Below are 15,542 nucleotides of genomic sequence, written 5' to 3'. Positions count from 1 at the left end.
AAGGCAAGACAGCATATGCTCTGACCCACGGCCTCCCTTACAACAGTTAGTTCTGCCATCGGCTGTGTGAGGAACCAATACATGCATTTGGGTAACACTGGTATAAAAGGCAGTAAAGCAAGATGCATATTGTAATGTAGTGGCTCTAATGGCTTCACCGGCTTGGTACACTTACGCACAAACGCTCCCGAGTTAGAAGTGGCAACGGGATCTTGTGGAGCTAGGTACATTCGGGTAGAGGGCACCTGCTACGGGTCTGACCATTACTTCCCTGAAATACCTCCCCGCAGAGGACAGATTCCCACTTGTAAGCCAGAGACTGCATCAAGTCAAACACAGGAAGATCCTCCTCCCCACACCCCAAACACAGACGTGCACCATTCACCAGGACTATACTTAAAACACACACCCCCCACCTCCCCCCCCCTGCCCCGGTGGTCTCCATGGCACCAGTTTGTCTCAGAAGCAGAGCACTGACAAACTTACTCTTCCCAGGTGATGGCAGCGATCTGCAAAGCCAGTCACACTAAACTACTTCTACAGTCGATTGTAAACTTTGGTTTATTTATTCATTTTTTTTTATTATTGAGTTCTCATGGTACAGCAAGCATGTCTAGGATGAGAGGGCAGAGTTGAAGAGGAGATGAACTGTCAGTCTGTCTTTAGTCTGGCATGCTGAGACACCTGCTCGGTCAGGCCTGCTTTGATAGAGTTTTTTACAGACTGCCTCATATGATCCTCCATCAAATTATCACTCATGGGCTTCAACACCTGTGGGATGAGAAGTGTGCAAAGAAACAAAAAAAATGAGGTAACCAAGGAAAATGAAATATAAAAACATACAAAAAGATGAGACTTGAAATAATGAAAAAGACCTAGAATGCTGAAGTCTGACACAAGCTGGCATGATGAACTGAAGAGAAATGAGTTTTGCTGCTACAGCAATGACATTTAAAATCAGTCACGTGCTTTGACACAAGTGATCTCCCTCCTATACAGCAGTATTTCACTGAATTCAAACCACTTTACAGTTCCTAGAAGATGGATGTGCAATTCCATACCCTATATGCAGCATCGGTCTGGTATGGTTACAGCATTTATGCAGACCGGCCCAGACGGTCCAGCTTATTGTCCTATATGTATAAGTGTGAACACTTCAGATACAGAAAGAAAGTTAAAAATACTGGCTAGTTTTTCTTCTTGTTATTGTTGGATGAGAGTCGCTGCCGCGGCACTGATGTAAGAGCACGGCGGATCGTTCGGCGTCTAAGAACTTCAAAGAGTTTGGAAAAGACCTAAAACATGAATTGAGCTGTTAGGAAAAGTGGCTCTTAGAAGGCAGCAGAATAAAAGTCAAGCAATTTCAAAAAAAGTGACTGCCAGTGACTTCTCACCTTCCTGGGATTCCTCTGAAGCAAGGAGGGAAGAGAAAGGTAGAGATTCAGAGAAAAAAAAAAAAACAAACAACAACAGCAAGAACATGTGAAACAATGGAATCTATCATCAGCATTAGAGAAACTCGGACCAGGATCTGTAAGATACTTTGCCTGTTATCAGTGACGTACTGCTGTGCCAAGAATACCTGGAAGCTCTTTTAGAGACTGTAAACAAGGAGCCTTCCTCTAGCCCACAAAAGACTTGCTGCTGCTACCATAGGCCAAGTTGTCCCCCTCCTCAGGGTCAGCCAGCAGTCAGATCAATCTTATGTGCTCTAGGTATCCTTCAGTAGCAGCGGTACCCACAGCCGAGCACTACACATCCAGCTGAGGCTTTCCACTTCCTTTGCAGTGCTCTTCAGCCCCAAGCACCAACGCAAGAAGCTACGATGGTACATGAGAACCTCCATTTTTATTTCTAGTAATTCAGTGTCTGATGCTCATTTCCCCTCCTCTTACTAGAGGCCCATTTTTCCTCTGCAGTTACCCTACACGCTTAATGGGTTGTTCAAACAGGTGTAGCATACCACCGCCCATGGTAAGTCTCCAACAGAGTCATCGTTCAGATGTGGAAGAACGCCTCCATACAGGCGGCTCCAGGCAGTTAGTTGCTTGTGCCTTGTAGGACCCCTTTTGCCATCATCCCAGCTCAGTTCAGAGAGCCTGTTTAATTCTAGTAACGCCACCCAGGTGTTTCACTCCTGCTGGCACTGGACAGTGCTATGAGGGATGCTCCAAACACTGTGCAGAAGTTGGTCAGAAATTCTCCACAATGGCTGAACTTGCCCAGCTGCATCAATTGGATTTGGATTGCAAAATCTGATCTTTGTACAGAAGACTCTCCTCCAGCTTTGCTACTCTTGCACTCATGTCTGTTGTTCTTTCAGAAATTAATCCGCCTAGCAAGTATTTCTTACAACAGCAGTTGCACAAGTCTTCCTGAAGGAAGAAACCTGCTGTACATCCTCTAACAGTCAGTTTGGTCATTCATCAGCTAGTTTTCTTTCTGAAGTCTAATGAACCCTTCAGTGCCACACCATCAGGTGAGGTAATGGAGTAAAGCAGTGTTGCCTTGCACATTTCTTTTGCAGCACCTGAAATATTTTACCTACCACATCCATAATACAAGTGCACCACTCTCAACTTACCTTTAAGACCAGAATTCTTTAAAAAAAAATCTTTTTAGTTTCAGAGCAAAGAGTCCCTCCAATCTTACTCTCAGAGCACTTGGCTCTTTTTTTTTAAATAATATCCTAAGCTGGTTTAATATTCTCTGTGTGGGCACCTCTTACTGAACTTAGCAATTATACCTCTGAGCAGATTTTACCTTCAGCAGAACTGTCATTCTCCATTAGATCTAGACCAGCTTTTCACTCACAGCACTAAACAAACTGTAACTGACACGTTTACTCAAGAAAAGACTCTGCATGAAATAGATACCAACCTGTTCCCATATAGCTTCAGCAATCTGATCAATGGCTGTTCCAACTTCTCTGAATTCCCCAGAGTACTTAACGTATGCCCAAGTACAAAGGGATATAAGAGCCATCCCCATTATGAGATTACACAGGGTAGCTATGGAGTTCATACCAAGGAACCCAGTCAGTCCTGAGGTTATATACATGGCAAACATGACTGCAAATAGAGTGGCAGGGGTACGAGCAGCATAAAAGATGTTTTTGCCATCATTGTGCTTCACAAAGTTTGCATAGATCTCGTCGATTTCCACCTCAAGCTGGTCCTGGTAGCGCCGACAGAACTCCTCCCCTCCCATCTTCTTCACCGAGCGGAACTGCCGGACAGCCGACTCTCTGAAATCCTGGTGCTTCCGCTCGAGGTCCGATGGGGCAATGTAAGGCTTATCTCCCCCACAAACCTGCAAAAGCAACCAGAGGTGGGGTCAGCACACCCCGATTATCTGCTGCTGTCCAGAAAGCAAACTTGCTCCTCACTGCCCCCTCTCAGACGACCTCCTGCTGCTTTCTTAGCTCTGTAAGCTCTAGAATCCTGTCTCAAGCAAAGCAGCTAGAGGGATTCTCACGCTGCACTGCGGAGGCTTTACCTGTTTGGCCGTATCCAAAGCTATTGCACGGGACAGAACTAGCTTTTTCAACCCTTCCCTTTGGGCAAGCCCAAAAGGGCACCACATCAGCCATAGCGTTGGTCTTTACACAAGAAGAATGGAACAAGGAACACTAGGAGGAGGAGAGAGTTTGGCTCAAGGAAAGTTAAGGAGCACTCTGAAGGCTGCAACCCCCCCCCCCCCCCCCCAAGCTTTTCATTCTAGGTCACCCACCTCAGTGACAGGGTCAGTGCTGAACGTGGGCAAATTGATAGATTTTTGCCCACCAGCACTCAACAAGCTCCTGTTTGTTGTTGCTCAGTTTCCACCAGCAGGCTCCAAGGAACTTAACAGACAATACGAATTAACAAGAACTAGCTGCTGACAATATCTTTAACTCCTGTTCTTTGCTAGACTGTCTTTCTAGGCTTGATTCAGATCAACTTGTGAGAGGATGTTTCTGCTGAAGGGAAGAGACCAGACTCACATGCACACCCATGAGGCAGACACATACCATCTGCTTCTCCCTGAATCAGCATGGAGATGAAGTTGGTCAGATGCCAAGGACTCCTACTTTGCCACACCAACTTCTGGCCTCTTCAGGACTACAATTAGAGACTACCTAGTCCACTACTTTGATATGAACTGGGCAGATCAGATCCAACTCCTCCAGGCTTTTGCGGCCAGGCTCTGTCTGAAGACTGACGATACCTTCCACGTGATGTCAAGGTACAGCCTTCCCTCTCCCGCCACAAGGCGGACTCCTATAACAATGCTGGTTCTCATGCCTTGAGCACAGCAACAACCAACTCTCCTGCTGCTATTCCTTCGGCAGGACCCAGAAAAGATCACTTGCCCAGCCTACAGCTTCCCGTTTCTGCCTCCCAAGATGCTCAGCCTGACTGGCTAGGTTCTTCATAGCAAGTCTCAGTCATGGTCAAGATGCTGACTGCCTGCTGCCCTTTTCTTGAGGGTTTGAACAAGCACCCTTCTGCTTTTTCCTCATTGCAGTCCTGTGCTTTTTCCCTCACTGCAGTCTTCCACATCTGGCAGAACTCCCTGGGAAACAGCTACTCGTCTCTCATCCTCCAAAAACGTCTCTTCGCTTTGCCTAGAGAGTACTGGACACTAGGAGCTGCTGATGCATCAAGACCACTGCTTGCCATGCAGACAAGTACTGCCACTGTTTTCTCATACTGTGTCTGCACCTGTTGCCCATTACATTTAAGGTCATTATGGCAGGGATAGCATTTTGTTTGTGCATACTCAGCACAACAGGGCTTTGGCTCATGAGAGGAGCTCAGAAGCCAGAATATGAACCATCTGTACTAAGCAACATAACCCAGTCTCAGATCCAAAGAGTTCACACTTATTTCTGTTTCTAGCATCAGAAATTTCAGATCTGTGTCACATCTTCTAGAAAGTCTAGATAAAAACTGATTCAAGACATTTGTGTTTATCTCTACAGCGATATAAAAATATACAGTACTGGGGAACATTACTATGGAAACAAAGTCTGTTTAAAAGAACATCTGTTCCTGTTTATTCTTTGCCCCAAGTAAGAAGTCTTACAACTACAATATCTCAACAGCCAATAAAGATTCAAGGTAGAAAAGCAGACCTGCCATTTGTTATAAACAAGTCATCTACTATTTCAAGACATTTTTTCCAAAACAAGTGATGGGGTCCCTCTACGCCAGCAGAGCATTCTCAGAACAGGCTTACAGAAGTTAGCTGGTCTGCCACGAGCATTAGGCCTTAGACCTATTCCAAAAAATGGAAAGTTACTTCAGAGATTAAGGTCAGAATTAGCCTAGTTAGTGAGGAGCTATGCTTACAGCATCTTACCACACCTAGTGGTCTTCCCCTATGGTAGGGTTCCACACTAAGTGTGGGGAGGAATCCTGTTCAGCTTTGCAAGACATGCAACTTCCCAGAATCCCCCATGATAAATCCTTGCATGCCACTGCGCTTGAAGTATCAAGTCCATCCAGACAATCAGCTTAGAGTAGTATAAGTTCCATCTCCAAGAGGCAGCAAGGAGGAAGTTACATATGCAGTCTACTCAGATAGGGCAAAATTTTTGCATTTCGAGTTTCTTTTTAAACCTTTAAAGGACTTCAAGCCACAAATTTTACAGCTAATGAACAAGTACTACTCAGAAGCATGAGACTGCACTAGAACTCTACCCTTGCATGGCCCTGCATGCTCGAGATCAGACCTAGCAAACATCTCTCCATCTATTTGCCCTTTTCACATTATAGGACTTCAAGAGGTCAGTCAGGAGCAGCAGGGGAAACCAATAGGTAGTTATCTTGCAGATATTCCCACCCCATACCTCCCCACCATTTTCCATCTCAAGAAATCCTGGTTTTGCTGCATCAGAAGTCCTGACACTAAGCTACTTTTCCCCCCCATGAGCATGCACGCAACCAACACGTAGTACAACATTAAAACTGAAGGCCTGTATTTGCATGTAGGCAGTTAAAGTTAGTCACCATACCTGCTCCATGCCTTTACTGTACAAGTCTTTTGCTCCTGCCACAGCAGCAAGATTGTTCGCTTCAGCCGTTGCCTAGAAAACATGGAGCTCCATCTATGGTTACAGCATTACTAGCTAGTCACATATGTGAAGTTGTACCACCCATTGCACCCCATAACCTCCAAAGCTTTAGATTGCCAAGAAAATCCCCCACATGAACAAGTGTCAGTGATATATACACTAAAACAGACTACTGAACTAGGAGGAAGTTTTCTCCACCTTTCTAGTACAGCTGTAGATTGAAACTCCCATACACTTGCACAGTCTTTTCGGCATGAGTAATCTCTTCTGAATGCTCTACTGTGAATAACCAAATAAGGATCTCAACTATTAAGCATTAATCCTGATACATCATTATTTGTGAGGAAAGCAGCAAGCAGGCTGGTATTACTTCTGTAGTATATAGTTTTGGTGTCAAAATTTGTATGAACTCAAGACTACCGTTAACCTGGGTCCATGTAGGGGACAGATATTCTAGTTAATACTGCTGGATATCATCTTCTGTATCTCACAGCCACATTTATAGCATGCCAAATAGAGCGAGCGATGGCAGCCTTTGTTTCGCTGAGACGGGTTTTCTGAACCCCTAAAAAGTCTAAGGGGAACTGGTTTCTTGAAGGACCGGAAGATAGCCGGAGCAAAAATCAAGTCTTAGTGAGCTGACAAAAGAAGCTTCGAAAAAACTAAGTCTTCCAAATGTAAAGTGGTTAAAATCGGCCCCAAAGCCTGCATTTTGGCAAAAGCCTGTCATCCCAAACAATTGGAGCATTCAACCCAGAGCTTCATACAATCAGTTTGCGTTCAGATTGCTTTAAAGCCGATTACATCCTCTTTGGATCAACCCAGAAAAGAAACCTCAGGGCAGTTATCCAATCTAACAACCCACATACACCACAACATAGCCCAACACTGCTGGCGCAGTGGCGTTAGCTGCTTTACCATAAGCTTGTGTTGGCATGAGAACCATAAGCTTGCTCCATTTTATCTGCAACTCCATTTTATCTCAAGCTAAACATCCTCTGAATAAGGTCAGAAAGATACTGACAAAAACAGCAAGTTGTCAGAAACATACGTTTAGAAACTGAAGCAGCTGGAAAAGCCATCAGCCAACCAACTACAACCCTGCTCCATTTGGTAGAGAGGACTGGTGGGGGGAGATGCAAACGCGTACCTAAGCTACACTACTCAGATGGCTTTGAAAGTACACAGCTCCTTCAAAGGACTACAGCTCTGTGGGCAAAATCTTCAGACTCCCAGTGGTCATGACCTTCAACTGCAAAGAAGGTATGAAGTGCACAGCTTCTGTCAGGTTACTTGAAAGAAAATAAATACCTGGAGCATAGATTTTGGATGAGGTAGCTCCTCTCCTTGATAGATTTTAATATAAGCCTAAGGGAGAGGGAAAAAAAAAAAGAAATGCTGTTTATCCTAAGCATTTAGGATTGAGGGGACAGAGAGAAGAGGAATGGTACAAAGATACAGCCCACAGATAAGACTATTGCAAAGAAACAAACTACTCAGTTGGGCAAGTTTCTCCATATATAGGAGGCTGGCATTCATACATTTATATCTACTGCTTTAATCCCTTCACTTTCTCGAAACCTGACATGAGGGCTAATCTCCAAAGTTAGCAAGCAGAAGCAATGCTTTAACCAAGCACACCAATTAACATGCTTTTACTGATATTAGGAATGAACCATTTTAACACAGAGATGAACAATTTTTTTAAGCAGCTGCTGACAGATTTCCTAACATGCAAGCACCATCAAGCTTGGCTGCTACGTGTTTTTACTTTGAGACTCCTCCTTCCCCCCCAACAACAGAAGCTTCCATCTCTTGGATATATAAGGTCTGTGCAACTGAGGCTAGGGCCTGGCAGAGCAGCAGAGCATTTTGATAAGACACAGCCACTTTCCCAAGAAGCAGATCAGAGAGCAGGCTTCTTCCTTAAGCGCATTCGAAAGTTTCTGCTAGGCAGGCAGTCTTCTTCCCAGGAAACAAGACAGCGAAGACAACTATCTCACACAGTCTTTGTGCTGAGGCCTGTCTGAACAGCTGCTGCAAGGAGAAGTATTTACATTTCTCCACACCTTGCTCCTTCAGAGTGTGGGAGGGAACAGAGTAAAAGAAAAAGGTAGATCAAAGCATTAACAGACTGAGCTGAGCCGTCAACCCCGCTGAAAGCCACGTGGGCAGACTGTGCCTCTGCTCCCCACCTCACCTACCCTCAGGTGCCCTTTCACAAGGGTTTGGGAAGGCTGGAAGAGGACATATCCCTCACATCCTCTTCGCCAGCACTCAAGACAGCTCACGCGCCAGAGCACAGCTCTTTAGGACATACTAGGGGAGGAGGCAGAGCAGAGAGCCGGTATCTCAGAGCTTTGGGCAAGCTGTGCAATTCAGCCCAGTAAGGCCAGTGGCAGCACTTCGGAGGCCGGGTGCTTTTTCTTCTCAGCTACTACTGCCTCTTCCCTGCTCGTCTACAAGCCTCAGCCCTGGAGATTTCTTCCATAAAGCAGGAGTGAACAAGGTCACCAGGGTCCTTATATACCCGCTGCTCTAGGTTGTAGGACAACCTACATAGATGTATAGAGTTATACGGGACTCCGTTCCCTTGGCACCCTCCTGGCTTTTGTAGCTATCTCCTCTGAGTAAAGGCCCTTCAATTTCCAACTCAACAGCCTTCACAATCTCAGCTTTAGATGCACAGTCACAAGGGAGCAGTCCTCTTTAGTTACGTGACTACAGCGTTTCCATAGCACCCTGCATCACTGCTCACAGACTGGATTGCTGCAACATGAATCAGGCAGCTCTTCAATAGGTGGGGCGTTACACTCATTTTTCCGGGTGCAGTCCTTACTGCTAGAGGACATCCACTCCCTGCACCACATGGGATCAAGTCTTACTGCAGAAGGAAGAGGAATAAAGGTAGTGTGCAACCATGTAATACAGAGACTGAACATACAGGCTTCAGAGAGCTGATTGGGCTGCTCTGAAAAGCACAAACTTCGGCATCCCAGCTCGTGCCTTTCACTTATAAAGCTGTGTTATTTCACGAGTGTTAGAGTTCTAGTCTCAGATTCTTCCCTTATGTAACTACTTTCTTGACATCAGCACAACCGTCCTGCCTTTGACAGGCTTGCTCAAAAGTACTGATGCAAATTTAGTGTCTTCAGGAATGAGCGCTACTTTCCCCTATGCAGCCAACTGTTTAAGTCATTCCAATTCAAAAAAGTTACACACACCAGACCAATTCCTGGTGATCTAGGGATTATGTTATCACATTTCTACTAGTGTCACCACGATTCCAAAACAGCTCAGGAGTCTAACAGCTGCAAGTATCATGCCCAAATATTTCTTAGCATAAAGTGGTGACATAAGTGCAAGTGTTCAGAAAGCATCTTTCCTGCACGTTAAAGAAAGAGGGAGGAAAAAAGTGATCTGAAACTTCCACTGCATACCTAGAAAGCCAGCTCTCACGCTTCTATCTGTTCAATCTAGATGAGAACCTACTTCAAAGAAATAACATACCCAGACAAATAAACTAAAATTTTGATTAAAACACACACCACCTAATAGAACTTGAAGCATTATTAGCCTACTTGCAACAAAAACCACACAATTCTGCCAATAGCAGCTTGCTAAGAGCTATACTGACAGGAAGCTGCGATACCAGTTTTGGAAAGTCAGAGCAATGAAATGAAAGTAATAAAGTGAGCTTATCAGTGAATGTCAGCCCAGATACCTTATCTTCTCTGGGAAGAACTTGACCTATAATTAGAATACTTTCTTTTAAGCCATTAACAAAAATAATTAGCATGAGTTTGCTTACCTTGAAGTATTCTACAAGATCTCTACAGGTCACCTTGGATCCACTAATCTCTTTTTCTACCAAGTTTTCAGGGGCAAGCAGTAATGGCACCAAATTTCGCAGCTCTTTCTTAAAATCTTCATCTATATCTAGTAAAATTGAATCAGTTTCAGAAAGAAGTGGTTAGTTTCCTCTTCATTCTTACATTTCCTAAATGAACATTAATACATGACCCTTCAAAATCCACAGAAACGCAGATAAGACTTGTGATGCTCAGATATTTAGAGGCTTACGTACCATATTATAGTTTTAATAAGTTCTACCTATTTCCAAAAATCTTGACTTGAGACTGAACGCAGGGTTACCTAGTCCTTATAATTTCAAGTGCATTTCACCAATTGCACCAGAAAAATTACAGGACAACCTCACAGGTCTCTGCTCTCAGCACAGACCTGGTGGGCATCCCACCACCTGGAAGCTCTGTTAAAAAAAAAAAAAACAAAAAAACATCACCCCCACGCCCTTTGCCACTCCTGATGCATTTATTCCCTGTTGTGAGGGACAAGCAGTAACTGGAGGAATCCCGACTACCTCTTATTCTACAGTAGCAAAAGCTTACAGTTGGGTAAGTTTAACTTTTAATTTTAAAGTCACTATAGTTTCAACCTTTGGTTTAACTAGTTCTTCTTACAGAAAAGCCTTTCTATTTAAAAAAGGTCCTCAGTGTTATGAATTCTCATCTTTGGACTCCTTATTTAATGACTTTTGACTGTATCTCAAGTTATCAGGTTACAAACAGCTGGAAGGAGAGAAGGGAAGAAAGATCCTACCCTGGGTGGTTAATTGCTCTGCCTTTAAGTCGTTAAAAAGAACATGCAATATGCATTTCTAGATTTCATGTTTTCACCTCTTTGCCACACGTTTCTCCCCATCATGCATTTCAATACCCAATCGCTTAACTGCTTAATTCCCATGCTGTAAGAAAACAAGAAGTTTAATGATCTGTTTCAAGAGAAACACAATGGAAAGCTTCCTACCATTCAACCTCCCATCAAAACTTGGATTTGTTGCAACTTTGAGACCAGGGTGGGGCAACAGGAAACAGCCAAGGTTACTGAAACAGGAGTGAATATGCTTCCTTACATTCTGTAGCTCTTCATGCTGGTTTTGCTTTACCTAAAAAAAGAGTAAGGAGAGCTAGTAGTTTTGCAGCACTGCAAGCAATATTAAGCATCAGCATAAAAGCCGTAAGAGCACAGAAGTGGGTTTAAGCTTTAACTCCTGCACCTAAAGATTTAGGGTTCTAAACCTCAGAACTCTACACACAAGCAGAACATTACAGTATTTTTATTAATGCAAAGAGTTAGCCTATAGGGCATCTTGACCCTAAGGAGTCACTTAAGTTAGAAGACCACACTAGAACTACTGGAAGTCTCAACTTACCTGCAATCTTTTCTCTAGGAATTTTTTTCCTCCTTCCAAACCATATGCATGTTCATAAGGGTAACTCCAATCTCTAATTAAGAACATTAACGTCTGCAGAGAAAAAGACCGACAGTGGTGAATGGTTCGCATCTTTCCTAAGAACTGTACCACACAGGTTATTATTACAAACAACAAAAATTCTAAGCTTGCCTAGTCTAAATGAAGTACTCTTGTACTTCTGTTATGCAAGTACTTGTTGCTTACAACAAAAAAGCAACTTCTAAGGCATTTTCTTTCAGACAAGAGCTAGCTTCCCTGTTGCATGGGTTTGCCTCCTGCTATCCCAGAGGGGTTACATGGATTCGCCTTCTCGTCAGCTGAGCACGTTCAGCAAACCTTGACATTACTCTTACATCAGATGGTGCTTGAAGACAGCATCTGGCCTGGGCCTATCATGAAAACATGGAGGCCTCTTAAGCTCGCAGGCTGAATATTCCAGACAAGAGTCAGAAAATTCGCCACAAGCAGCAGTCACCTAGCACCTTGATAGGTTAAGAAGGATGAAAGGATAATTCAGGCTGGAAGGGATCTCAGTCTTTGTCTCCACTAAATGGAAGAAGGCTCAAATCCTTCTCTGGCCTAGCAAGCAGTCAGGAGAGACTAGCAGTTTTCAAACTTTGAACAGTGAAGTCGGTGATGCTTCAGTATCGCAATGTGGTCTTCCTCAAGGATACTATTTAGAGCATACTCAGAACCATTCATTGCCAGCAAAGACCAGCCACACCACAAAGAACAACAAACGAAGAGGAAGGAGGCGTGAAACCTCTCCTCTGGGACATCAGCATATCAGTTGATGCTTTCATTCCCTTTCTGCCTTATAGCTCAGGCACAAAGCTGTACTTGCCCAAAATGCAATCGTCTTCAGATTTTTTCCACTGTTCTTGCCAAGAGATGTGATGGCACGGAAGAAAAACCAGTCTTGTAAAGAACAGACTAGCTTCAGCCCAAATAATTTCTCTTCACAAATTATCTTGAGCTCATTTCCTACACATGTAAAGATGCGTTTAACACACACATAGTTACCTGAAACGGCTTTTGATAAATTTCTTCCATAGCTAGTCTTCCATATTCTGTAAATAACTGATAGAAAGAAGAGTGTAAGGGTGCCACACAAAAACACATACATTTTTGTATCATAAGTTGTTCCATTTTGTCACTAGATAATAAGGCACTCAATTTTAAATCCTATTATGGATTGCAGAGGTCAAGAATGAACACACCCGTCCCCAGGAAGGAGACTGATAATTGCCACTGGTTTCCCAACGCCATTTCAGAACCATCACCACACCTCATCTCCAAGCGGGTGGCCTGGGGGCTATTCTCAGGAAAGCAGGCTGTCTCCCTCAGCCAGCCCGCTTCCAACGTGGTTTCCCAGGCTAAGGAGTAGGTCCTTCACCTCCAGCTGACAAAACGTTTGCCCCTTACTTCCCACAAAAGTTTTATTCTTGGAAATCTCAAGGAACTTGGCTAGAGCCAAGGTATCAGACACTTGAACAGAAGCCAAGTTCAGTAGCATCCGAGATCTCTACTCCAACCAGTGACCTTAACACACAATTGTTCCAACCCAGCCTTCAAAGTTTCCACAGCCTTCTAGGGAGGGGGTAGTGAAACGCAGCATCTGATCAAATACCAGAGAGCAAAACGTGTTTTCATTTTAGCAGATAAATCCTCAGGGGCAATAGGAAGGAAGGGAATGAATGAACACTACCAAAGATTTGGTTTGTTGGCTGATTCGACAGAGTTCAATGCTATCAGCTGTCATCTCATAGGGCAGGATGAGAGTAGTACACCAGCACCCTTCAGAACACAGCAACAGTTCCTCTGAATTAAACTAACTCCTGCAGCACCTCAAATAAATTCACAGCTACAAGACCAAGTTTCCCCTGTGTCGATCACAAGGGTGTCACAGAGCATATACAAGACTGATTTACTATAACGGAACTTCCAAAAGCCATCGTCACCCTAAGCATAAAGCAGCTCTGAAGTGGTCAAGTATCCACATGACAGTGGCTTTTTCCCCAAGATCCTAATTCCCTATCCCATTCACTTCCCTGCTATTTGACAAAAGACAGCCAGAGAGTATGAGTATTTTTAGAATTACACATTTCCTTCTCTCAACCCAAGATTTATTGTCTCCCTCCCCCACTGCTTACATTTGTGGCCCTACCCTTCCTTTCCCCGAACACCATCCTTCAATACAAGAAAAAGGGATTGCCCTATTCAGATTTGATTGAGGCTGTCAAAGGACCGTAGTCACCAGGAAAGCCTAGATTTAATTACCTAAGGTTTTTCTTGGTTTATTTTGTTTGGGATTCTTTGGCCCAGTGATACAACTCTGTCAACTGAGAACAGCATCACAAGACTATGTTTAGATAGTGCACTTCTACTTCCAGTATTGGCAGCCACAGTCTTTTGCAGCACTGAACAAGACAGGAGTCCTTTCAATCAGAAGACACATAGAACACTTTAGCTGTGACAAGGTCACGGCCTGGGCAACCACGCAGCCTGTCATTTGTTAATGCACAAGCTAACTTTAAACCTGTAGCTTTAGAGGGTAAGGAGATAAGGCTCTTGTACCATTCACATGGAGCCAGAGTTCAGCAGCCTCTAGCCACGACGTTCCATTTGAAGATGAAAACCCCCAGGGTACAGAGAGGATAAGTCTTTCCCAGTTCAGTTACTAAGGTGAAACACAAAATCCTGTAGAAGTTCCTCTGCTGGAAAACTAAAGATTTCTGGGTAGAAGATATTCTTTCTGCCCTGACCCAAGCTTTCATCTTTCCATAGAAACCGATTATGAAATACCATTTCTTTTCCTATTTTAGGAAAGCAGCAGCACTGGAAGCTTCTCATTAAGTGCTTTCATGAACTATTTCTCATTCTCATCCTTTCAGAGATTTAGAGCCTGCTCCCACATAAAGACAAGACTGTAGAAAGAAAATACTTAACCCCACTGGAAGCCTCTACCACTTTCACCTCTATGGTGCTATAGCAGAGGCATCACTGCATCCATAGCGTTGACGCCAGTAACTTTTACCAGCAGTAAAAGCTTCAATATCAGGTCAGCTTCAGTACTTCGTATAGAGAAGCTGGCATCTCACAAACCACAGTTAGGCTAGCAGTAATTTCGAGAACAATTTCGAGACAGTTTTCTGAACCGTCAGTTCAGAGGCAGCTTAACGTAAACTCAGCACACACTTACCTGCAAGTGCTGAAGATCATCTTCCTGAATGTTCTGGGACAAGTTGTACACCTGCAAGAGACAGCTAGAGGAACTACACTGCAACTTGAGACAGTATTTATTTTACATTTGTGTAGTCTCTTTCAGAGCTCTTGAAACTTTTTAACCACCTCCAGAGAAGACTAGCAATCCAAGAGTCAACATCTAGAACGGCATCACAGACAGTCACTCCAAAAAAAGGTCATTCCATACACCCAGTGCTAAGGATAAAACTGCTGACAACGAATTAAGTTTCCTAATCCTGCTTAGGATAGCTTCTTTCCAAGAGAGCAAATTATAAACGAATCTGAGAACACTGCTGAATGCTTAAAATCACCACACAGGTGAGAGAAGAGGATGGAGGACATGTCCATTTCTCATCCTCAAATCTAAGTGTTCCACGATGCAGTGCTCCAGCAGCACCACCTCAGACAAGGAAACAAGTCGGCAGTTGGTTCACCAGGTTTGTTTGCTTTAAAGCACACCCCAGAGATTTAGAACTTTAGAAATCTGACCTTCTCCAGGGAGCTCACGACCGTTTCAATAGCATCAACACAGCAGTGTTCTCAAAGGTGGATCAGTGTTCCACAGCTCACCCTAACCACAAGGACCAAAAGACACAGAAGGCAAAAGTAGTGCTCTATGTACTCCTGCTACTTTGGATGTTGCAGCTAGTCTGAAAAAGTTCACTTGACATTCCTCAAAAAAACCCCACAAAACAAAAAAATAAGAACCACACACAAATAACACACCCACACACTTTTGGAACATTAAGACACAAGGCTACGTTTTGGGCACAGTGGAAGAGAATTGTCAGAAGTTTAACAGCAGCAGCAGGTTTAGCAGATCAGTGTAATTTCACCCTTAGCTACAGCGTCTAAACTCGAGAAGCTTCCGTAATACAGCCCTACAGAAGTGGCTGGTACTTTGACATCCGTGTTAGTGACTCCCCAGTTTAGTCAGCAGTTTCATCCAACTTGGCCTTA

General features: G+C 43.8%; 1 protein-coding gene across 5 annotated transcripts in view; it reads right to left on the bottom strand.

The window, feature by feature from the left end:
* Positions 1–543: 543 nt before the first annotated feature.
* The window catches only part of ATL2 (atlastin GTPase 2), a 41,731-nt gene continuing 26,732 nt past the window's right edge, over positions 544–15,542 (bottom strand). For 2 of the 5 annotated variants that reach the window (XM_009686864.2, XM_068940536.1), the window contains exons 5-13: positions 14,539–14,589; positions 12,360–12,416; positions 11,295–11,387; positions 10,889–11,027; positions 9,873–10,000; positions 7,373–7,429; positions 6,002–6,073; positions 2,881–3,312; positions 544–771 (exon numbers count right to left, since the gene is read on the bottom strand). In XM_009686864.2, coding sequence (XP_009685159.1) covers positions 652–771; positions 2,881–3,312; positions 6,002–6,073; positions 7,373–7,429; positions 9,873–10,000; positions 10,889–11,027; positions 11,295–11,387; positions 12,360–12,416; positions 14,539–14,589 — 1,149 coding nt within the window. In that variant the 3' untranslated portion in view covers positions 544–651. Of the gene's footprint in view, positions 1,296–1,394; positions 1,410–2,880; positions 3,313–6,001; positions 6,074–7,372; positions 7,430–9,872; positions 10,001–10,888; positions 11,028–11,294; positions 11,388–12,359; positions 12,417–14,538; positions 14,590–15,542 lie in introns of all 5 variants that reach the window. The other 3 variants (XM_068940535.1, XM_068940537.1, XM_068940538.1) reach the window with 3 other exon arrangements.

This window comes from Struthio camelus, chromosome 3 (assembly GCF_040807025.1).
Source record: "Struthio camelus isolate bStrCam1 chromosome 3, bStrCam1.hap1, whole genome shotgun sequence".
In the NCBI taxonomy this organism is placed as follows: domain Eukaryota; kingdom Metazoa; phylum Chordata; class Aves; order Struthioniformes; family Struthionidae; genus Struthio; species Struthio camelus.
The sequence above is the reverse complement of the archived record's forward strand: the minus strand, read 5'-3'. Positions and strand labels throughout refer to the sequence as shown.